A 24,920-nucleotide genomic window follows, 5' to 3' on the forward strand; every position below is an offset into this window, starting at 1 on the left:
AAACCCCCTCAACGTTTCGGAAATAACAAACAAACCCCTAATGTGGTTATGTCAGCAATGCTTAGTTACTTACTTTCATAATTAAACCCCCCTCAACGTTTTTTCTTTGGCTTTTTGTTCTTTCCTTATTTCTTGCTTCTCACTCCGTCTTCTCAATCTCCAACAATGGCAGCTGCGATGGTTCTCGACCCTCCGCCGTCACTCCCCTCCACAAGACCCGACCTCCAGGGCGGCTCCAACGACCACCAATTTTCTGACGAAGATGACCTCTACAGTCGCCTCAAATCCCTCCAACGCCAGCTCGAGTTCATCGACATCCAAGAAGAGTACGTCAAAGACGAACAGAAGAATCTGAAACGTGAACTCCTCCGCGCCCAAGAGGAGGTCAAGCGGATCCAATCCGTGCCGTTAGTTATCGGACAGTTCATGGAGATGGTTGACCAGAACAACGGCATCGTGGGCTCCACCACCGGATCGAATTACTATGTTAGAATTCTTAGCACGATTAATCGGGAGCTGTTGAAACCCTCGGCTTCTGTGGCTTTGCACCGACATTCTAATGCTCTGGTTGATGTTCTCCCGCCCGAAGCTGATTCCAGTATTTCGCTTCTTAGCCAGTCGGAGAAGCCCGATGTTACGTACAATGTGAGTTTCTGCTTTCAATTCTTTAGGGCTAAGGGCGTTACTGATAATTCCGATATTAAAATCAAACTAAAGACGGGGGAGGTTGATGAAATTAACCTTTTTTTTTGTAATTGGAATTATGTGCTGTTAGGGTTTATGAATTAGGGCTTGTTTGATAAAAGACACTTTACGAAAATGATATTGGTCAAAATGGGTTCAAATGTTTATAAAAAACTGAAGATAAAAACCTAAAAGCTAGCGGTTTATGTAGATTTAAACTCAGAAAATAGTATATTGAGATATAAAGTTTTATGGAAGTATGTTATATTAGGTTTTTTATGTTGCTTGACTGTTTTGCTATTGGCTGGGGATAATTATGGAAGAAATTTTCCAAGGAAAAAGTACGGCAAGATTTTATTAAAGTATAATAGAAGAATTTTGAGCTTAGATTAACGTGTATAATGTCATACTAAGGCAATCTAATTTTATCAGGTCAGTAACATGTAGTACAATGCATATTGAGTTTAGTAACTTTTATATAAAATCTTAACTGCTAAGAATTAGATAATATTGTACTTCAAGTACTGACCAAAATTAGAGTGCCCCTTTTTTAGTGAGAGATGCATTGATAAATTTCTTTTGATAGTGAAAGGCAAATTAGAAGAAAAACAATGATAATTCTGAAGGTTCCTAAAAAAGGGGGAAAAACATAGAGATAACTTCTATATTAGCTGTAAAATGTGAAATTATCAACATAATTTATTGTCATGTGGTATAAATGCTACGTAAAGAGCATAAGCCTTGTGAATGAATGACTTGTATAAAGTATAAAATGATAAACAAGATTTACAAGTGGGATTGGTTTTGAGCTGTACTTGGATAGCAGGCGTGCAGGCCTAGGCCATTTCCCACCTATTAAGAACTGCAAGAGAAAATCTAAAAAACTTTCTGGAAGGTTGCAAAGGAGCTCCAAGTCTTTCTCGTTTTAGTACTTGTCTCTTGCTTTTGCTTATATATTTCTTAGCTTATGTCTGTACCAAAATTTTGTGTTGTTAGGATATTGGAGGATGTGACATTCAAAAACAAGAAATTCGTGAGGCTGTGGAGTTACCACTCACTCACAACGAATTGTACAAGCAAATTGGGATAGACCCTCCTCGTGGAGTTTTGCTTTATGGTCCTCCAGGAACTGGAAAAACTATGCTTGCCAAGGCAGTTGCTAATCATACTACTGCAGCATTCATTAGAGTTGTTGGCTCTGAATTTGTTCAGAAGTATTTGGGTGAGGTATGAATTCAAGGATGCACAACTGTTATTCTTCTATCATTTAGAATGATATTTATCTATATTCCTTGATATCACTATCTACTTTGCTTTGTTGGCTGGATAACTGCAGCACTGGTGTTTTTGATGGATAGTTGTATTCTCTTTTGCAGAGTTTTGAATAGATTTTACCTTGTCTGATTTGGTAATAATTGCCTATTTTTCTAGTTATAATATCATTTTCATTTGTTATCCTTCAGGGTCCACGGATGGTTCGTGATGTTTTCCGTCTTGCCAAAGAGAATGCCCCTGCAATTATCTTTATAGATGAGGTAGATGCTATTGCCACTGCTAGGTTTGATGCCCAAACTGGTGCTGATAGAGAGGTTCAGCGTATCCTCATGGAGTTACTGAATCAGGTATGACTGAATTACACAGTGGAATTCAATGATTTCCTTAATGGAGGTTGCTGGAAATTAATCGTGAAAATATTATCCAAAAAAACTGAGAAAAGTTATTAGGAAATGATCTATAATTTTTTTTTTTTTAATTGACTTTTATTTTTGTAATTACTTGCTATTCTAGATGGATGGGTTCGACCAGACAGTTAACGTTAAGGTTATTATGGCCACCAATCGTGCTGATACTTTGGACCCTGCCCTACTACGTCCTGGGAGGCTTGATAGAAAAATTGAGTTCCCTTTGCCTGATAGACGACAAAAGAGGCTCGTTTTTCAGGTAGTTGCATAGTTGGTGTGCACGTTCCCATTTGTAAAGTTTTATAATTAGTCGTTATTTTTGTCTAGTGTGAGGATTAATTTTCCTTGCCCCTGTTGTCTGCTGTGCATTATATGTCTAATCTACTTTATGATGGCTGGGTGTCTACCAGGTTTGCACTGCTAAAATGAACCTAAGTGATGAGGTGGACTTGGAGGATTATGTTTCTCGACCTGACAAAATCAGTGCTGCAGAGGTCAGTTGGTTTCAATTTTCTTTATAGAAGCTCATTATGCTATGGAAAGTAACTTTTGTTACGATTGCAGTAGACTCCCGTCTAGCAGGAAAATCTTTTTAGCTTTTTGCATGTTTCTTTTCTTCAATGTCACATAACTGAACCATTTTAATCTACTCTACTAAGAGTCACTTGAACCCTTCTCTTTATATTCAAGAGCTTTGGTGTTAGCTGGTCACAGGATATTTCTAACCACTACTACTTTAAGCAAGCAGGAATTGCTCTTATGTTACGTTGTTCATTCCTACTCCTTTCAAGGGAATTACTTGGTTTTCCTGTAAGAAGCAATTACCCAGAATAGGGGAATGTACCTCCTTTTACCATGTCCAAGTGTTTGGCATTGCAACTTTAGCAAAAGCTGTGATCTTGATACAGAAAGTGTTGACAACAGATGTCCTGCGGTCAAAATTATTTAAGAGCCAGTGTACTTGCTGCAGAACCATTGATCTCGTTCGTTTTTATTTTTTTATTTCTTTGTTAGAATCAAGACCATTAATTTGTTTTGAGATGATTGACCTATGCTTTAACTTGGCTGCTTGGTAAATCCTTAAAAAACCAGACAGTTGATGAAGAGTTAGTGGGTGGGGACAGGATTGGGCTCTAGCTCATTAGGTTCATTTTATGTTTTTACAATACGAATATATGATCATGATATCGGATACATTCATAATTAACCAATTTTCTTTGTGGTTTTTGACTACTACAGATTGCAGCTATCTGTCAAGAAGCTGGAATGCATGCAGTACGCAAGAACCGGTACGTCATACTCCCGAAGGACTTTGAGAAGGGTTATCGAACCAATGTGAAGAAACCTGACACTGACTTTGAATTTTACAAATGAAGAGGGCCACCAGTGCACAAGAGCAGTACATTGCTTATGTTTGTTAAATTGTTTTGGTCATATATTAACCTTCTTGTTATCATAAATTAGGAGGACTCTGTGATAGGTCTTCTCAGTAGACTTTGTTGAACAAATATCATCATATGCAGAAGTGTTGTATGGCCAAAACTTGTCTATTTCTTCTCTGATGACCTTATAGAAGGTATCGAGGGAATCTTGGATATATTCATTAGCGCAAAGTTAGGGATACTTGGATGCCCCAATTTTCAATTAAGAATTCGATAGAGCCTCCATTTATTGATATGTTGGGGATTATTCTTAAACGATTCAACTGATTAGGAAACTCATAAGATTTATTTGTCGGAATCCTAAGTCAAACACAATTCCCACACTAGAAAGTTCAAGTTAAAATGGTCCCATTACATACAATTCCTATCAAGTTAATGGTAAATTTTGTTTACCCCAAATATTTGACTAAAGTGAGTAAAATAAGCATTATTCCATAAGAGTACTTAGTTTAGACCGATGGTTTGCTTCTACAAAGTCTAGGGTATGAGTCCCCTCATGGCTACAGACAAGACCAGAGGCCACCAAAGACTGTAGGATTTAACACATCATACAGCCTAACTAGCCATTGTTTTTAATCAAATCTACGAACTTTAAGTTTTCTAAATTATGGAATGTGGCCGTTAGTTATCGGACAGTTCATGGAGATGGTTGACCAGAACAACGGCATCGGGGGCTACCACACCGGTCGAATTACTATGTTAGATTCTTAGCACGATTAATCGGGAGCTGTGAAACCGGCTTCTGTGGCTTTGCACCGACATTCAATGCTCGGTTGATGTTCTCCCGCCCGAAGCTGATTCCAGTATTTCGCTTCTTAGCCAGTCGGAGAAGCCCGATGTTACGTACAATGTGAGTTCTTGCTTTCAATCTTTAGGGCTAAGGGCGTATATGATAATTCCGATATTAAAATCAAACTAAAGACGGGGAGGTTGATGAAATTAACCTTTTTTTTTGTAATTGGAATATGTGCTGTTAGGGTTTATGATTAGGGCTTGTTTGATAAAAGACACTTATGAAAATGATATGGGCTAAATGGGTTCAAGTGTTATAAAAAACTGAAGATAAACCTAAAAGCTAGCGGTTTATGTAGATTTAAACTCAGAAAATAGTATATTGAGTATAAAGTTTTATGGAAGTATGTTATATTAGGTTTTTTATGTTGCTTGATGTTTTGCTATTGGCTGGGGATAATTATGGAAGAAATTTTCGAAGGAAAAAGTACGGCAAGTTTTATTAAGTATAATAGAAGAATTTTGAGCTTAGATTAACGTGTATAATGTCATACTAGGCAATCTAATTTTATCAGGTCAGTAACATGGGTACACTGCATATTGAGTTTAGTAATTTTATATAAAATCTTAACTGCTAAGAATTAGATAAATTGTACTTCAAGTACTGACCAAAATGTGATCCCTTTTTTAGTGAGAGATGCGTTGATGAATTTCTTTTGATACTGAAAGGCAAATTAGAAGAAAAACATGATAATTCTGAAGGTTCCTAAAAAGGGGGAAAAACATAGAGATAACTTCTATATTAGCTGTAAAATGTGAAATTATCAACAAATTTATTGTCATGTGGTATAAATGCTACGTAAAGAGCATAAGCCTTGTGAATGAATGACTTGTATAAAGTATAAATGATAAACAAGATTTACAAGTGGGATTGGTTTTGAGCTGTACTTGGATAGCAGGCGTGCAGGCCTAGGCCATTTCCCACCTATTAAGAACTGCAAGAGAAAATCTCAAAAACTTTCTGGAAGGTTGCAAAGGAGCTCCAAGTCTTTCTCGTTTTAGTACTTGTCTCTTGCTTTTGCTTATATATTCTTAGCTTATGTCTGTACACAAATTTTGTGTTGTTAGGATATTGGAGGATGTGACATTCAAAAACAGAAATTCGTGAGGCTGTGGAGTTACCACTCACTCACAACGAATTGTAAAAGCAAATTGGGATAGACCCCCCCCCGTGGAGTTTTGCTTATGGTCCTCCAGGAACTGGAAAAACTATGCTTGCCAAGGCAGTTGCTAATCATACTACTGCAGCGTTCATTAGAGTTGTTGGCTCTGAATTTGTTCAGAAGTATTTGGTGAGGTATGAATTAAAGGATGGCACAATGTGCTCTCTTTTTGTGCTCTTCCTCTTCTATTTTCACCTTCTTTTTCGATTACATGGTGGCTAGTTAGCAGTCGCATCGCATCACACAACGGGATTACCTCATTACCTGTGATTCCACTTGGCAGGCCAGTTAGTCATTGTAAAAGGGTGTGTTTATAATAAATTTTCAAAGCTTAGGGATTAATATGATGTTGCCAGTCGTGGTTTGGACATTCCTACAGTCGATCTTGTGATAAATTATGATATTCCAAGGTTATATTCTAATGTTACGTTTTCTTGTCTATAAATCTTTCATGAATAATCTGACAATCAGCCCATTTTAGATACCCGAGAGATTATGTTCATCGTGTGGGGCGTATTGCAAGAGCAGGCAGAGGCGGGCTTGCTGTGAGTTTCGTTACCCAAGTGAGTACAGTCATATCTTAGAGATGATATTCCAAGTTTCTTAAAATTATTCTTCACCATCCTATTGACATTGACCATTCGCCTAAATCTTCATGTAATTTTCAAGTAAATCTTCATTACTTAAATGAATCCTTCAATACATGAAGTGCTCGGTGAGGTCTACAAATTGAATTTTTTACTTTTGAGTTTCTGTATGGCTCTAAGGAACATGAGGTCTGTAATTCTAAATCATGCTTATTTCACTTAAACTCGGAGACCTGGGAAATTTTGCAGAATGATGTAAATCTCGTTCATGAAATAGAAGCTGTTATCGGAAAACAACTAGAGGAATTTGAATGCAAAGAGAAAGATGTTCTTTCTGATATTACTAAGGTAAGATTTAAGAAAAGATCTCTGCAAAGACTTCTTTGGTAACTGATCTTGACAGCATTCCAATTTGTTTAAGCATTGAAACTTTTGCAGGTCTACAAGGCCAGACAAATTGCGACAATGAAGTCGATGGACAACGGATTCGAAGAGAAAGCCAAAGAACGGAAAAAACAGAAATTGAAAACACTAGCAGAAAAAGGATTATTGAAGAAAAAGAGAAAAAGATCAGTTAATTAGTTTGCTAATTGTAAATTATCAAAACAGAAATTGAAAACACTAGCACAAAAAGGATTGTTGAAGAAAAAGAAAAAAAAGAGAAAAATATCGGTTAATTAGTTTGCTAATTGTAAGTTATCTTGTTTACACATTTAAGCTGCATTTTGTCCAGCAGCTTCCTAGAAATTTTGAGTTTAACTCTGAGATTACTTTATATTATAGATACTATGTGGTTCATCCTCGACCAGGATCGAACTCTCCTAATCTCCTTTGCCGTTTTCGGGTTATCAAAGAGTTGAACAATTAAAATAGATGGAACGGCAAAGGCATTCGGTGTCCCCTCTTGATGTTAATTTTGGTTGTATTTCTGTGAAACACTCTTCTTTTTCTGAAATCATATTAGCCCACATAAATTTCTCATTCCAAATTCAATGCTATTAAACCCCCTCAACGTTTCGGAAATAACAAAAAAACCCCTATGTAGTAGTGTTAGCAATACTTATTTACTTTCCTAATTAACAATACAGTAATACTATGGCCTACTAACGAATTTTACTAACCAATTTATTAACCTAAATTATAATACGGATAATATATTAATAATACAGCTACTATATATAATTTTAATAAAGGTTAATCCACTTATTAGTAAAATTGGTTACTACCATAGAATTACCCATTATTAAACCCCCTCAACGTTTTTTCTTTGCGTTTTTTGTTTGGGTTTTTGCTCTTTCCTTATTTCTTGCTTCTCACTCCGTCTTCTCAATCTCCAACAATGGCAGCTGCGATGGTTCTCGACCCTCCGCCATCACTCCCCTCCACAAGACCCGACCTCCACGGCGGCTCCAACGACCACCAATTTTCTGATGAAGATGACCTCTACAGTCGCCTCAAATCCCTCCAACGCCAGCTCGAGTTCATCGACATCCAAGAAGAGTACGTCAAAGACGAACAGAAGAATCTGAAACGTGAACTCCTTCGCGCCCAAGAGGAGGTCAAGCGGATCCAATCTTGGGGGGGCCGGGGGTTGGTATTGGACAGTTCATGGAGATGGTTGATCAGAACAACGGCATCGTCGGCTCCACCACCGGGGCCAATTACTTAGAATCTTAGCACGATTAATCGGGAACTCTTGAAACCTCGGCTTCTGTGGCCTTGCACCGACATTCTAATGCTCTGGTTGATGTTCTCCCGCCCGAAGCTGATTCCAGTATTTCGCTTCTTAGCCAGTCGGAGAAGCCCGATGTCACGTATAATGTGGAGTTTCTGCTTTCAATTCTGTAGGGCTAAGGGTGTTACTGATAATTTCGATAGTAAAATCAAACTAAAGACAGGAGAGGTTGATGAAGTTAACCTTTTTTTTTTCTGTAATTGTAATTATGTGCTGTTAGGGTTTATGAATTAGGGCTTGTTTGATATAGATTTTCATATAGTTAGGGATGAAAAATACTTATGAAAATGATATTGGTCAAAATGGGTGAAATGTTTATAAAAAAATGAAGATAAAATCCTAAAACTAGCGGTTATGTAATTTAAATCAGAAAATAGTATAGTGAGTATAAAGGTTTATGGAAGTATTATATGACAATATATTTTCTGTTGTTAGGATATTGGAGGATGTGACATTCAAAAACAGGAAATTCGTGAGGCTGTGGAGTTACCACTCACTCACATGAATTATACAAGCAAATTGGGATAGACCCTCCTCGTGGAGTTTTGCTTTATGGTCCTCCAGGAACTGGAAAAACCATGCTGCCAAGGCAGTTGCTAATCATACAACTGCAGCGTCATTAGAGTTGTTGGCTTGAATTTGTTCAGAAGTATTTGGGTGAGGTATGAATTCAAGGATGCACAACTGTTTTCTTCTATCATTTAGAAGATATTCTCTATATGCCTTGATATCACTATCTACTTTGCTTCGTTGGCTCGATAACTGCAACACTGGTGTTGTGATGGATAGTTTTAATCTCTTTTGCAGAGTTTTGAATAGATTTTACCTTGTCTGGTTTGGTAATAATTGCTATTTTCTAGTTTAATATCATTTTTGTTTGTTATCCTTCAGGGTCCACGAATGGTTCGTGAGTTTTCCGTTGCCAAAGAGAATGCTCCTGCAATTATCTTTATAGATGAGGTAGATGCTATTGCCACTGCTAGGTTTGATGCACAAACTGGTGCTGATAGAGAGGTTCAGCGTATCCTCATGGAGTTACTGAATCAGGTATGACTGAATTACACAGTGGAATTCAATGATTTCCTTAATGGATGTTGTTGGAAATTAATCATGAAAATATTATCCCCAAAAACTGAGAAAAAATATAGGAAATGATTTATAATTTTTTTTTTTAATGACTTTTTTTTGTAATTACTTGCTATTCTAGATGGATGGGTTCGACCAGACAGTTAACGGTAAGGTTATTATGGCCACCATCGTGCTGACACTTTGGACCTGCACTTTACGTCCTGGGAGGCTTGATAGAAAAATTGAGTTCCCTTTGCCTGATAGACGACAAAAGAGGCTCGTTTTTCAGGTAGTTGCATAGTTGGTGTGCACGTTCCCATTTGTAAAGTTTTATAATTAGTCGTTATTTTGTCTAGTGTGAGGATTAATTTCCTTGCCCCTGTTGTGCTGTGCATTATATGTCTAATCTATTTATGATGGCGGGTGTCTACCAGGTTTGCACTGCTAAAAGAACCTAAGTGATGAGGTGGACTTGGAGGATTATGTTTCTCGACCTGACAAAATCAGTGCTGCAGAGGTTGGTTTCAATTTTCTTATAGAAGCTCATTATGCTATGGAAAGTAACTGTGTTACGATTGCAGTTGACTCCGTCTAGCAGGAAAATCTTTTTAGCTTTTTGCATGTTTCTTTCTTCAATGTCACATAACAAAACCATTTAATCTACTCTACTAAGAGTCACTGAACCTTCTCTTTATCTTCAAAAGCTTTGGTGTTAATAGTCACAGGATATTTCTAACACTACTACTTTAAGCAAGCAGGAATTGCTCGTGTTACGTTGTTCATTCCTACTCGTTTGACGAGAATTACTTGGTTTTCCTGTAAGAAGCAATTACCTAGAATAGGGGAATGTAACTCCTTTTACCATGTCCAAGTGTTTGGCATTGCAACTGTAGCAAAAGCTGTGATTTGATACAGAAAGTGTTTACAGCAGATGTGCTGTGGTCAAAATTATTTAAAGCCAGTATACTTGCTGCGGAACCATGATCTTTTCCTTTTATTTGTTACTCTTTGTTAGAATCGAGACCATTAATTGTTGAGATGATGACCTATGCTTAATGGCTGGTTGGTAAATCTTTAAAACAACCAGACAGTTGATGAAGAGTTATTGGGTGGGGACAGGTTTGGGCTCTAGCTCATTAGGTTCATTTTATGTTTTTAGATATGATCACGATATCAGATACATACATAATTAACCAATTTTCTTTGTGGTTTTTGACTACTACAGATTGCAGCTATTGTCAAGAAGCTGGAATGCATGCAGTACGCAAGAACCGGTACGTCATACTCCCAAAGGACTTTGAGAAGGGTTATCGAACCAATGTGAAGAAACCTGACACTGACTTTGAATTTTACAAATGAAGAGGCCCAGCAGTGCACTAGAATAGTAGACTGCTTATGTTTGTTAAATTGTTTTGGTCAAAATTAACCTTCTTGTTATTACAAGAACCGTATTACAAGGACTCCGTGATAGGTCCTTCAGTAGACTTTGTTGAACAATATTCTAATATGCAGAAGTGTTGTATGGCCAAAACTTGTTATTCATTTCTCTGATGACTTACAGAAGGTATCGAGCGAATGCTATGATGAGGCCCATTGATTTATTTATTCGAAAAGGAGAAAAAAAAGAAACATCAGTCACAAAATGGCTTTTTTTTTTTTTTTTTTTATTTGATGAATGTTTTTTTTTCTGAATTAATGATTAGCGGTTGTGTTTGTCTAATGTTTGAGCCGTATGCATTGTGGAGCATGTTGAACTATTCGCTCTTCACTCTTCGGCTCTGAATGGCAGACAAGCCAAACATTGATAGCCTAATGATGCGGCACGTTGACCTGATAACTGTCATGTCAACTGTTATTGGATTGTGAGGAAGATGCAAGAAGTGGTGTAAGCATAGTATTGTAATTAAAGATTAAAAAGTTGGGTGTATGGTGTGTTTTATTTTCTAAATTAATAATAATGTGGATTTAATTATGATTTGTTTGTTAGTTGTTTCTGAAACCCTGAGGGGGGTTAATGACATCAAATTTGGAACTGAGAAATTTATGTGGGCTAATATGATTTCAAAAAGAAAAATGTTTCACAGAAATTTAACAAAAATTAATAATAAGAGGGTACACCAAAGGCCTCTGCCCTTCTATCTATTTTCAACTCTTTGACAAGACGAAAAAAGCAAAAGAGAGTTCGATCCTGGCTTAGTCAGTATGAACGATGGCAGCATGTTTAACACATATCATCAATAATATTAAGTAATCTCAGAGTTAAAACTCAGAATTTCTAGGAAGCTGCTGGACAAAATGCAGCTTAAATGTGTAAACAAGGAAGATAATTTACAATCAGCAAACTAATTAACCGATCTTTTTCTCTTTTTATTCTTTTTCTTCAATAATCCTTTTTCTGCTAGTGTTTTCAATTTCTGTTTTTTCCGTTCTTTGGCTTTCTCTTCGAATCCATCGTCCATCGACTTCATTGTCGCGACTCGTCTGGCCTTGTAGACCTGCAAAAGTTTCAATGCTTAAGCAATTTTGGAATGCCGTCAAGATACAGTTACCAATGTAGTCTTTGAAGAGATATTTTCTTACCCTAGTAATATCAGAAAGAACATCTTTCTCTTTGCATTCAAATTCTTCTAGTTGTTTTCCGATAACAGCTTCTATTTCATGAACGAGATCTACATCATTCTGCAAAATTCCCAGGTCTCCCAGGTTAAGTGAAATAAGCATGATTTAGAATTACAGATCTCATGTTCCTTAGAGCTATGCAGAAACTCAAAAGTAAAAAAATTCAATTCATAGACCTCACCGAGCACTTCATGCATTGAAGGATTCATCTAAGTAATAAAGATTTAATTTGGAAATTACATGAAGATTTAGGTGAATGGTCAACGTCAATAGGATGGTGAAGATTAATTTTAAGAAACTCAGAATATCCTCTCTAGGACATGACAGTACTCACTTGGGTAACGAAGCTCACAGCAAGCCCACCTCTGCCTGCTCTTGCAGTACGCCCCACACGATGAACATAATCTCTCGGGTATCTAAAATGGTCTGATTGTCAGATTCTACATCATGAAAGATTCATAGACAAGAAAATGTAAAATTAGAATATAACCTTGGAATATAATAATTTATCACAAGATCGACTGTAGGAATGTCCAAACCACGACTGGCAACATCAGTGGCAAGCAATATAGTAGCTTGTCCTGATTTAAATCGATGAAGTGCAGAAAGCCTTGAAGACTGGGATTTGAATGAATGCAGTGCTGCAGCTTCCTGTTCCAGTTCTTCCAGTAATAAACTTAAGAGGTGACAACTTCTGTACAACGGTTAAAACATAAATGTAAGAAAGAGCCTGACTCAGTAGAAATACAAATTTTGGAAAATAGAAGTAAAAAATTGCCAAAGAAGAGCATTTTTATTCCTAACAGAAGTAAACATCTCTGTCACATTAAAGCTGCCAAAAAAGATATAAACCAATCTTGCAGAAGTTTATTGATCGAGTAATTCAACATAGCAAGATGACAGAGATAAACCGAATAACTCCAAAACTAGGAAGAGTTTACTCAAAGATTAAGCTGTAATGCTAAAATGAATTGATACCTGCAGGTGGAGACAAATATGATAGCAGAGCGAACACCCATATCTTCCATCTTAGACAAAATGTGCACAAGATAAACATCCTTCACATTTTTTGGGATAAAAATATATTGTTGTTTAAGAGTCTCAACTGTCTTGAAGCCTTCATATGCCTCATAGAAGAATGCTTTGTTTGCAGAAAGCTCTAGCAGTGTCTGTAAGTCACTAGTCATTGTTGCAGAAAATAAGAGTGTCTGCCTATTCTTTGGCAAGCACTGGAAAACTACTCTTAACTCCTCTTCAAAGCCAGCATCCAAAACTCTATCTGCTTCATCCAACACCAGAAACTGGACACAGTATAAAAGAATACAAATGAGTAAATTTCGGAACAATCGCAAAAGGAAGAAATGCTACACCCATTCTAGGAACACATACAGAACCTAGGTAGAGTAAGAACACACAAACAAAGACTGTGTTGAAATTCTCCGGCCTTCTTTCCTTCAAACAAGAGAAAATCAAAGTAAAGATTTTAACACACCATTCCTCTGACACCTCTTGACTTAAACCCAACTCCCAAAACCCCTAGGTGAAAACAATGGACAGCAGCTATGTAATACTTCATGACCACCACTTCTAAATTCTCTACTAAGCCTTTCAGTCTCCCTATCAGGATGACGAAATTGAAATTCAACAGATCATGTTAAATAACAATGACACCAATAAAAGTTACTACTAATGAACAACTACATGTCCAACAATTTCTACAATGGAAACCACTACATAAACACCGGAATCCAAATTCTACATGAAACTTATAGCACACGTACCTTGGTTCTAGAAAACACCTGAGGAATATCAGGATCCTCCTCAAGCAAGACCTTAATCCTGCCAGGAGTAGCAATAACCACATGGGGTCTATTCATTAAACCCTTGGCTTGGTTCAACATATCCATGCCTCCAACCACCACCTCACACCTCAAATGCAAGCAAGAACCCAAAGCCTTAAACTGCTCAGCCAGCTGAAACGCCAGCTCCCTCGTCGGCGTCATCACCAATTCCACCACCGGGTCCAATTACTATTAGAATCCTTAGCACGATTAATCGGGAACTTTAAACCCTCGGCTTCTGTGGCCTTGCACCGCATTCTAATGCTCTGGTTGATGTTCTCCGCCCGAAGCTGATTCCGTATTTCGCTTCTTAGCCAGTCGGAGAAGCCCGATGTCAAGTATAATGTGAGTTTCTGCTTCAATTTGTAGGGCTAAGGGTGTTACTGATAATTCCGATAGTAAAATCAAACTAAAGACAGGAGAGGTTGATGATAACCTTTTTTTTTTCTGTAATTGTAATTAGTGCGTAGGGTTTATGAATTAGGGCTTGTTTGATATAGATTTTTCATATAGTTAGGGATGAAAAATACTTTATGAAAATGATATGGTCAAAATGGGTGAAATGTTTATAAAAACTGAAGATAAAATCCTAAAACCTAGCGGTTTATGTAATTTAAACTCAGAAAATAGTATAGTTAGATATAAGGTTTATGGAAGTATTTATGACATATAATTTTCTGTTGTTAGGATATTGGAGGATGTGACATTCAAAAACAGGAAATTGTGAGGCTGTGGAGTTACCACTCACTCACCATGAATATACAAGCAAATTGGGATAGACCCTCCTCGTGGAGTTTGTTGTATGGTCCCCAGGAACTGGAAAAAACCATGCTTGCCAAGGCAGTTGCTAATCATACAACTGCAGCGTTCATTGAGTGTTGGCTCTGAATTTGTTCAGAAGTATTTGGGTGAGGTATGAATTCAAGGATGCACAACTGTTTTTTCTATCATTAGACTGATATTTCCTATATGCCTGATTCACTATCTATTTGCTTCGTTGGCTCGATAACTGCAACACTGGTGTTGTTGATGGATAGTTTTAATCTCTTTTGCAGAGTTTGAATAGATTTTACCTTGTCTGGTTTGGTAATAATTGCCTTTTTTCTAGTTATAATATCATTTTTGTTTGTTATCCTTCGGGTCACGAATGGTTCGTGATGTTTTCCGTCTTGCCAAAGAGAATGCTCCTGCAATTCTTATAGAGAGGTAGATGCTATTGCCACTGCTAGGTTTGATGACAAACTGTGTGCTGATAGAGAGGTTCAGCGTATCCTATGGAGTTACGAATCAGGTATGACTGAATTACACAGTGGAATTCAATGATTCCTTAATGGAGGTTGTTGGAAATTAATCATGAAAATATTATCCCAAAAAACTGAGAAAAAATTATTAGGAAATGATTTATAATTTTTTTTTTTAATTGACTTTTTTTTGTAATTACTGCTATTCTAGATGGATGGGTTCGACCAGACAGTAACGTTAGGTTATTATGGCCACCAATCGTGCTGACACTTTGGACCCTGCACTTTACGTCCTGGGAGGCTTGATAGAAAAATTGAGTTCCCTTGCCTGATAGACGACAAAAGAGGCTCGTTTTTCAGGTAGTTGCATAGTTGGTGTGCACGTTCCCATTTGTAAAGTTTTATAATTAGTCGTTATTTTGTCTAGTGTGAGGATTAATTTTCCTTGCCCTGTTGTCTGCTTGCATATATGTCTAATCTACTTTATGATGGCTGGGTGTCTACCAGGTTTGCACTGCTAAAATGAACCTAAGTGATGAGGTGGACTTGGAGGATTATGTTTCTCGACCTGACAAAATCAGTGCTGCAGAGGTTGGTTTCAATTTCTTTATAGAAGCTCATTATGCTATGGAAAGTAACTTGTGTTACGATTGCAGTTGATCCTGTCTAGCAGGAAAAATTTTTAGCTTTTGCATGTTTCTTTCTTCAAGTCACATAACAACCATTTTAATCTACTCACTAAGAGTCACTTGAACCTTTCTTTATCTCAAAAGCTTTGGTGTTAGCTAGTCACAGGATATTTCTAACACTACTACTTTAAGCAAGCGGAATTGCTCGGTTACGTTGTTCATTCCTACTCTTGACAGAATTACTGGTTTCCTGTAAGAAGCAATTACCTAGAATAGGGGAATGTAACTCCTTTTACCATGTCCAAGGGTTTGGCATTGCAACTGTAGCAAAAGCTGTGATTGATACAGAAAGTGTTTACAGCAGATGTGCTGTGGTCAAAATTATTTAAGCCAGTAACTTGCTGCGGAACCATGATTTTTCCTTTTATTTGTTACTTCTTTGTTAGAATCGAGACCAAGATGATTGACCTATGCTTAACTGGCTGGTGGGTAAATCTTTAAAAAAACCAGACCGTTGATGAAGAGTTATTGGGTGGGACAGGTTGGGCTCTAGCTCATTAGGTTATTTTATGTTTTTAGAATATGATCACGATATCAGATACATTTAATTAACCAATTTTCTTGTGGTTTTTGACTACTACAGATTGCAGCTATTGTCAAGAAGCTGGAATGCATGCAGTACGCAAGAACCGGTACGTCATACTCCCAAGGACTTGAGAAGGGTTATCGAACCAATGTGAAGAAACCTGACACTGACTTTGAATTTTACAAATGAAGAGGCCCAGCAGTGCACAGAATAGTAACTGCTTATGGTGTTAAATTGTTTTGGTCAATATTAACTTCTTGTTATTAAGAAACCGGTATATTACAAGGACTGTGATAGGTCCTCTCAGTAGACTTTGTTGAACAAATATTCTAATATGCAGAAGTGTTGTATGGCCAAAACTTGTTATTCTCATTTCTCTGATGACCTACAGAAGGTATCGAGCGAATGCTATGATGAGGCCCATTGATTTTATTTATTCGAAAAAGGAGAAAAAAAGAAGACATCAGTCACAAAAAGGCTTTTTTTTTTTTTTTTTTTATTTGATGATGTTTTTTTTTCTGAATTAATGATTAGCGGTTGTGTTTGTCTAATGTTTGAGCCGTATGCATTGTGGAGCATTGTTGAACATGCTCTTCACTCTCGGCTCTGAATGGCAGACAAGCCAACATTTGATAGCTAATGATGCGGCAGTTGACCTGTAACTGTCATGTCAACTGTTATATTGGATTGTGAGGAAGATTGCAAGAAGTGGTGGTAAGAATAGTTTTTGTAATTAAAGATTAAAAAGTGGAGTTGTATGTGTGTTTATTTTCTAAATTAATAATAATGTGGATTTAATTATGATGTTTGTTAGTATTTCTGAAACCTGAGGGGGGTGAATGACATCAAATTTGGAACTGAGAAATTATGTGGGCTAATATGATTTCAAAAAGAAAAAGTTTCACAGAAATTAACAAAAATTAAAATAAGAGGGTACACCAAAGGCCTATGCAGAGTTTAGAACACTACAAGTGTATATAAATATGTATCCTTTTAAGCTATGAATAAGAAGTGTGTGTGAATATTCATCCTTAGTACGTTTATTTACAGCATATTTTTATTTTCAAGAATCATGGGTATGTATATGAGTTTAGGTTTTCAAGCAAAAAAAGTGAGGAATTTATGCTTGCACGATGGTTATAGGCTGTGTACATGCTAAAGGAAAAAAAAAAGAAAAAGATTGTCAAACTGAAAAAAGGAAGTGAATTTGTCGGATGGCGCCATGGCATGGACTTTTCGTGCCGCAACGCAAGAAGCTGAAGTTGGGTAGAAAGTTCATGCCACGGCATGAAGAAAGTGGTGCCGCAGCATGACAAGGCCGTATGTTTGTGGAAAAATTATGCCCCTTGGCGCCAGAAATTCATGTCGCCGCGTGGATCGCGAGAAAAATAAAATCCTTATTTTTTTTAACTCTGACTTGAACTTGGACTCTTCCAAAAACACCATTAGCAGAGGAAAAATATAAATAGGACTTTGTAATTTAGTTTAAGGGCTAGGGATCTAGATGAGATATTTTCTAATCATGGTGTGTTAATCGTTAATTAAAGACTAAAAAATTGGAATTGTATGTGTGTTTTTTTTCTAAATTAATAATAATAAGGTGGATTTAACTATGAAAGTAGGTATTGCTAATATCATGGGTTTGTTTGTTATTTTTGAAACGTTGAAGGGGTTAAAAAAATTTGAAAAGGCGAAATTTATGTGGGCTAATATTATTTCAGAAAAAGAAAAATTATGCCCTTCCATCAATCTTTATTGTTCAACTTTTCGACAAAATGAAAAAAGCTAAAAATATGGCTGTGAAATAGCCACAGATCTCGTCGTTTCTGACTGTGACAAGAGTCGGTTGGTTGTGCACTATTACGACGACTATTGACGACAGCCGAAGTTGGTGGCTGACTATCGGTAGTGACTTGGGGTGGGTGTGGGTGTGGGTGATTTTGTTATAAATTAAAGTTTTATATGATTGGGGTATTTTAACAAAATTTTAAATGTAGGGTTACAAAAATATTCAAAAAATAATAATAAAAATAATATTATATTAATATTTAAAAATGAGGATAATTTAGTAATCTATATAACATACTTACCAATTTATCATCTCAATCAAATATATCAATACATCATACCCACTAATTTATTATAACCTAACCAAAAATGTTTTTATAAACATTCCTAATAATAATTAAGGTAGTTTATATTTCCATTAATATAACATTCCAAGTATTAATGAGAGATGTAATTAGGCCCATGCTTTGTATTTATTTATTTTATTTTATTTTTTAGGTCCAGCTTGCTTGATTGAGGGCTGCTCCCTCTTGGGCCTGTGATTTTTATAGGTCCAGCTTGCAGGTCCAAAAACGACGGCATGAAACTCCCTTACTTGAAGCTTCAGCTATAATATAAGAACGCCTTCTACCAATTTCTTGCTCCTCACTCCAAATCCTCCTTCTAAATCTCCAACAATGGCAGCTGCGATGGTTCTCGACCCCAAACCAACCTCCGACCCTCCGCCGTCACTCCCCTCTACAAGATCCGACCTCCACGGCAGCTCCAACGACCAACAATTCTCTGACGAAGATGACCTCTACAGTCGCCTCAAATCCCTCCAACGCCAGCTCGAGTTCATCGACATCCAAGAAGAGTACGTCAAAGACGAACAGAAGAATCTGAAACGTGAACTCCTCCGCGCCCAAGAGGAGGTCAAGCGGATCCAATCTGTGCCGTTGGTTATTGGACAGTTCATGGAGATGGTTGATCAGAACAACGGCAATCGTCGGCTCCACCACCGGGTCCAATTACTTAGAATCCTTAGCACGATAATCGGGAACTCTTGAAACCCTCGGCTTCTGTGGCCTTGCACCGCATTCTAATGCTCTGGTTGATGTTCTCCCGCCCGAAGCTGATTCCAGTATTTCGTTCTTAGCCCGTCGGAGAAGCCCGATGTCACGTATAATGGGAGTTTCTGCTTTCAATTCTTAGGGCTAAGGGTGTTACTGATAATTCGATATAAAATCAAACTAAAGACAGGAGAGGTTGATGAATTAACCTTTTTTTTTTCTGTAATTGTAATTATGTGCTGTTAGGGTTTATGAATTAGGGCTTGTTTGATATAGATTTTTCATATAGTTAGGGATGAAAAATACTATGAAAATGATATTGGTCAAAATGGGTGAAATGTTTATAAAAAAATGAAGATAAAATCCTAAAACCTAGCGGTTATGTAGATTTAAATCAGAAAATAGTATATGAGATATAAAGGTTTATGGAAGTATTATATTGAAATATATTTTCTGTTGTTAGGATATTGGAGGATGTGACATTCAAAAACAGGAAATTCGTGAGGCTGTGGAGTTACCACTCACTCACATGAATTTACAAGCAAATTGGGATAGACCCTCCCGGAGTTTTGCTTTATGGTCCTCCAGGAACTGGAAAAACCATGCTTGCCAAGCAGTTGCTAATCATACAACTGCAGCGTTCATTAGAGTGTTGGCTTGAATTTGTTCAGAAGTATTTGGGTGAGGTATGAATTCAAGGATGCACAACTGTTTTTCTTCTATCATTTAGAATGTATTCTCTATATGCCTTGATATCACTATCTACTTTGCTTGTTGGCTCGATAACTGCAACACTGGTGTTGTTGATGGATAGTTTTAATCTCTTTTGCAGAGTTTTGAATAGATTTTACCTTGTCTGGTTTGGTAATAATTGCCTATTTTCTAGTTATAATATCATTTTTGTTTGTTATCCTTCAGGGTCCACGAATGGTTCGTGATGTTTTCCGTCTTGCCAAAGAGAATGCTCCTGCAATTATCTTTATAGATGAGGTAGATGCTATTGCCACTGCTAGGTTTGATGCACAAACTGGTGCTGATAGAGAGGTTCAGCGTATCCTCATGGAGTTACTGAATAGGTATGACTGAATTACACAGTGGAATTCAATGATTTCCTTAATGGATGTTGTTGGAAATTAATCATGAAAATATTATCCCCAAAAACGTGAGAAAAAATATAGGAAATGATTTATAATTTTTTTTTTTAATGACTTTTTTTTGTAATTACTGCTATTCTAGATGGATGGGTTCGACCAGACAGTTAACGTAAGGTTATTATGGCCACCAATCGTGCTGACACTTTGGACCTGCACTCTTACGTCCTGGGAGGCTTGATAGAAAAATGAGTTCCCTTGCCTGATAGACGACAAAAGAGGCTCGTTTTTCAGGTAGTTGCATAGTTGGTGTGCACGTTCCCATTTGTAAAGTTTTATAATTAGTCGTTATTTTGTCTAGTGTGAGGATTAATTTTCCTTGCCCCTGTTGTGCTGTGCATTATATGTCTAATCTACTTTATGATGGCTGGGTGTCTACCAGGTTTGCACTGCTAAAATGAACCTAAGTGATGAGGTGGACTTGGAGGATTATGTTTCTCGACCTGACAAAATCAGTGCTGCAGAGGTTGGTTTCAATTTTCTTATAGAAGCTCATTATGCTATGGAAAGTAACTTGTGTTACGATTGCAGTTGACTCCGTCTAGCAGGAAAATCTTTTTAGCTTTTTGCATGTTTCTTTCTTCAATGTCACATAACAAAACCATTTAATCTACTCTACTAAGAGTCACTTGAACCTTCTCTTTATCTTCAAAGCTTTGGTGTTAATAGTCACAGGATATTTCTAACACTACTACTTTAAGCAAGCGGATTGCTCGTGTTACGTTGTTCATTCCTACTCTTTGACAGAATTACTTGGTTTTCCTGTAAGAAGCCATTACCTAGAATAGGGGAATGTAACTCCTTTTACCATGTCAAGTGTTTGGCATTGCAACTGTAGCAAAAGCTGTGATTTGATACAGAAAGTGTTTACAGCAGATGTGCTGTGGTCAAAATTATTTAAAGCCAGTATACTTGCTGCGGAACCATGATCTTTTTCCTTTTATTTGTTATTCTTTGTTAGAATCGAGACCAATGTTGAGATGATGACCTATGCTTAAATGGCTGGTTGGTAAATCTTTAAAAAACCAGACAGTTGATGAAGAGTTATTGGGTGGGGACAGGTTTGGGCTCTAGCTCATTAGGTTCATTTTATGTTTTAGAATATGATCACGATATCAGATACATCTAATTAACCAATTTCTTTGTGGTTTTTGACTACTACAGATTGCAGCTATTTGTCAAGAGTGGAATGCATGCAGTACGCAAGAACCGGTACGTCATACTCCCAAGGACTTTGAGAAGGGTTATCGAACCAATGTGAAGAAACCTGACACTGACTTTGAATTTTACAAATGAAGAGGCCAGCAGTGCACAGAATAGTAACTGCTTATGTTTGTTAAATTGTTTTGGTCAAAATTAACCTTCTTGTTATTACAAGAACCGGTATATACAAGGACTCCGTGATAGGTCCTCCAGTAGACTTTGTTGAACAATATTCTAATATGCAGAAGTGTTGTATGGCCAAAACTTGTTATTCATTTCTCTGATGACTACAGAAGGTATCGAGCGAATGCTATGATGAGGCCCATGATTTATTTATTCGAAAAGGAGAAAAAAAGAAACATCAGTCACAAAATGGCTTTTTTTTTTTTTTTTTTTATTTGATGAATGTTTTTTTTTCTGAATTAATGATTAGCGGTTGTGTTTGTCTAATGTTTGAGCCGTATGCATTGTGGAGCATGTTGAACTATCGCTCTTCTCTTCGGCTCTGAATGGCAGACAAGCCAAACATTGATAGCCTAATGATGCTGGCGCGTTGACCTGATAACTGTCATGTCAACTGTTATTGGATTGTGAGGAAGATGCAAGAAGTGGTGTAAGATAGTATTGTGAATTAAAGATTAAAAAGTTGGAGTGTATGTGTGTTTTTTTTCTAAATTAATAATAATGTGGATTTAATTATGATTTGTTTGTTAGTATTTCTGAAACCTGAGGGGGGTGAATGACATCAAATTGGAACTGAGAAATTATGTGGGCTAATATGATTTCAAAAAGAAAAATGTTTCAAGAATAACAAAAATAATAATAAGAGGGTACACCAAAGGCCTCTGCCTTCTATTATTTCAACTCTTTGACAAGACGAAAAAAGCAAAAGAGAGTTCGATCCTGCTAGTCAGTATGAACGATGGCAGCATGTTTAACACATTCATCAATAATATTAAGTAATCCAGAGTTAAAACTCAGAATTTCTAGGAAGCTGCTGGACAAATGCAGCTTAAATGTGTAAACAGGAAGATAATTTACAATCAGCAAACTAATTAACCGATCTTTTCTCTTTTTTCTTTTTCTTCAATATCTTTTTCTGCTAGTGTTTTCAATTTCTGTTTTTCCGTTCTTTGGCTTTCTCTTCGAATCCATCGCCACGACTTCATTGTCGGACTCGTCTGGCCTTGTAGACCTGCAAAAGTTTCAATGCTTAAGCAATTTGGAATGCTGTCAAGATACAGTTACCAATGTAGTCTTTGAAGAGATATTTTCTACCCTAGTATCAGAAAGAACATCTTTCTCTTTGCATTCAAATTCTTCTAGTTGTTTCCGATAACAGCTTCTATTTCATGAACGAGATCTACATCATTCTGCAAAATTCCCAGGTCTCCCAGGTTAAGTGAAATAAGCATGATTTAGAATTACCGATCTCATGGTTCCTTAGAGCTATGCAGAAACTCAAAAGTAAAAAAATTCAATTCATAGACCTCACCGAGCACTTCATGCATTGAAGGATTCATCTAAGTAATAAGATTTAATTGGAAATTACATGAAGATTTGGTGAATGGTCAACGTCAATAGGATGGTGAAGATTAATTTTAAGAAACTCGAATATCCCCTCTAGGAATGACCGTACTCACTTGGGTAACGAAGCTCACAGCAAGCCCCATCTGCCTGCTCTTGCAGTACGCCCCACACGATGAACATAATCTCTCGGGTATCTAAATGGTCTGATTGTCAGATTCTACATCATGAAGATTATAGACAAGAAAATGTAAAATAGAATATAACCTGGAATATTAATTTACACAAGATCGACTGTAGGAATGTCCAAACCACGACTGGCAACATCAGTGGCAAGCAATAAGTAGCTTGTCCTGATTTAAATCGATGAAGTGCAGAAAGCCTTGAAGACTGGGATTTGAATGAATGCAGTGCTGCAGTTCCTGTTCCAGTTCTTCCAGTAATAAACTTAAGAGGGGACAACTTCGTTACAACGGTTAAAACTAAATGTAAGAAAGAGCCTGACTCAGTAGAAATACAAATTTTGGAAAATGAAGTAAAAAATTGCCAAAGAAGAGCATTTTATTCCTAACAGAAGTAAACATCTCGTCACATTAAAGCTCCAAAAAAGATATAAACCAATCTTGCAGAAGTTAGATCGAGTAATTCAACCTAGCAAGATGACAGAGATAAACCGAATACTCCAAAACTAGGAAGAGTTTACTCAAAGATTAAGCTGTAATGCTAAAATGAATTGATACCTGCAGGTGGAGACAAATATGATGCAGAGCGAACACCCATATCTTCCATCTTAGACAAAATGTGCACAAGATAAACATCCTTCACATTTTTTGGGATAAAAATATATTGTGTTTAAGAGTCTCAACTGTCTTGAAGCTTCATATGCTCCATAGAAGTATGCCTTGTTTGCAGAAAGCTCTAGCCGTGTCTGTAAGTCACTAGTCATTGTGCAGAAAATAAGAGTGTCTGCCTATTCTTGGCAAGCACTGGAAAACTACTCTTAACTCCTCTTCAAAGCCAGCATCCAAAACTCTATCTGCTTCATCCAACACCAGAAACTGGACACAGTATAAAAGAATACAAATGAGTAAATTTCGGCAAATCGCAAAAGGAAGAAATGCTACACCCATTCTCGGAAACACATACAGAACCTAGGTAGAGTAAGACACACAAACAAAAGACTGTGTTGAAATTCTCCGGCCTTCTTTCCTTCAAACAAGAGAAAATCAAAGTAAGATTTTAACACCATTCCTCTGACACCTCTTGACTTAAACCACTCCCAAAACCCCCGGTGAAAAAAATGGACAGCAGCTATGTAATACTTCATGACCCCACTTCTAAATTCTCTACTAAGCCTTTCAGTCTCCCTATCAGGATGACGAAATTGAAATCAACAGATCATTAAATAACAATGACACCAATAAAAGTTACTACTAATGAACAACTACATGTCCAACAATTTCTACAATGGAACCACTACATAAACACCGAATCCAAATTCTACATGAAACTTATGAACACACGTACCTTGGTTCTAGAAAACACCTGAGGAATATCAGGATCCTCCTCAAGCAAGACCTTAATCCTGCCAGGAGTAGCAAAACCACATGGGGTCTATTCATTAAACCCTTGGCTTGGTTCAACATATCCATGCCTCCAACCACCACCTCACACCTCAAATGCAAGAAGAACCCAAAGCTTAAACTGCTCAGCCAGCTGAAACGCCAGCTCCCTCGTCGGCGTCATCACCAACGCCAACACCCCGTACGGCTCCTCCGCCAACCGCTGCAGTATCGGCAGCGCAAATGCCGCCGTTTTCCACTCCCAGTCTGGCGCCAGACCCAGAACGTCGCGGCCCTCCAAAATTTTCGGAATGCAGTGGGCTTGGACCGGTGTAGGCCGCCGATAACCATGCCTTGCAGTCTCAACGGCCCAATCGGCTAGACCCAGGTCGGCGAAAGTGGTGGTTGCGGTAGCGGCGGCGGTAGTAGAATTAGGAGTTGAACTGTAAACTTTTCAAGTTGTGGGGGTTCATTGGTGAGTTAGGGTTCCTGCTCTTGAGTAGTTTGGGATATGGGTTTGGGTTTAGGTTTGGTTTTGGATTTGGAGAAGAGAGGGAAGTTTTCATCA

The 24,920-nt window shown here is 37.3% G+C and overlaps 2 protein-coding genes and 2 pseudogenes across 2 annotated transcripts; 3 read left to right on the forward strand and 1 right to left on the reverse strand.

Moving 5' to 3' along the window:
• The first annotated feature begins 81 nt into the window (after nucleotides 1–81).
• Nucleotides 82–3,995, forward strand: LOC116120838 (26S proteasome regulatory subunit 6B homolog). Its single transcript, XM_031406808.1, has 6 exons — nucleotides 82–645; nucleotides 1,681–1,911; nucleotides 2,148–2,306; nucleotides 2,473–2,625; nucleotides 2,777–2,860; nucleotides 3,606–3,995. The coding sequence occupies exons 1-6, from the start codon at nucleotides 166–168 to the stop codon at nucleotides 3,738–3,740; spliced, it is 1,242 nt and encodes a 413-aa protein (XP_031262668.1). The 5' UTR covers nucleotides 82–165; the 3' UTR covers nucleotides 3,741–3,995.
• Nucleotides 3,996–7,659: 3,664 nt separating this feature from the next.
• LOC116120839 lies at nucleotides 7,660–10,676 on the forward strand (annotated as a pseudogene).
• Nucleotides 10,677–11,221: 545 nt separating this feature from the next.
• On the reverse strand, nucleotides 11,222–24,602 carry LOC116120841 (DEAD-box ATP-dependent RNA helicase 36-like). The gene is made up of 7 exons (XM_031406810.1): nucleotides 24,540–24,602; nucleotides 13,554–13,778; nucleotides 12,751–13,073; nucleotides 12,263–12,466; nucleotides 12,107–12,188; nucleotides 11,734–11,832; nucleotides 11,222–11,648 (listed from the first exon to the last, which is right to left on the reverse strand). The coding sequence occupies exons 2-7, from the start codon at nucleotides 13,773–13,775 to the stop codon at nucleotides 11,496–11,498; spliced, it is 1,083 nt and encodes a 360-aa protein (XP_031262670.1). The 5' UTR covers nucleotides 13,776–13,778; nucleotides 24,540–24,602; the 3' UTR covers nucleotides 11,222–11,495.
• LOC116120840 lies at nucleotides 18,535–21,356 on the forward strand (annotated as a pseudogene).
• Nucleotides 24,603–24,920: the final 318 nt, after the last annotated feature.

This window comes from Pistacia vera, unplaced genomic scaffold (assembly GCF_008641045.1).
Source record: "Pistacia vera cultivar Batoury unplaced genomic scaffold, PisVer_v2 Contig949, whole genome shotgun sequence".
Classification (NCBI taxonomy): Eukaryota; Viridiplantae; Streptophyta; class Magnoliopsida; order Sapindales; family Anacardiaceae; genus Pistacia; species Pistacia vera.

Excerpts from the sequence above, each read along its gene's own strand:
- LOC116120838 (XM_031406808.1), top strand. The coding sequence starts at position 166 with ATGGCAGCTGCGATGGTTCTCGACCCTCCGCCGTCACTCCCCTCCACA. Across the intron at positions 1,912-2,147 it reads TTCAGAAGTATTTGGGTGAG|GGTCCACGGATGGTTCGTGA; the intron begins GTATGAATTCAA and ends GTTATCCTTCAG. Across the intron at positions 2,307-2,472 it reads TCATGGAGTTACTGAATCAG|ATGGATGGGTTCGACCAGAC; the intron begins GTATGACTGAAT and ends TTGCTATTCTAG.
- LOC116120841 (XM_031406810.1), bottom strand. The coding sequence starts at position 13,775 with ATGACGCCGACGAGGGAGCTGGCGTTTCAGCTGGCTGAGCAGTTTAAG. Across the intron at positions 12,467-12,750 it reads ATATTTGTCTCCACCTGCAG|AAGTTGTCACCTCTTAAGTT; the intron begins GTATCAATTCAT and ends ACCGTTGTACAG. Across the intron at positions 11,649-11,733 it reads TTCTTTCTGATATTACTAGG|GTCTACAAGGCCAGACGAGT; the intron begins GTAAGAAAATAT and ends AAACTTTTGCAG.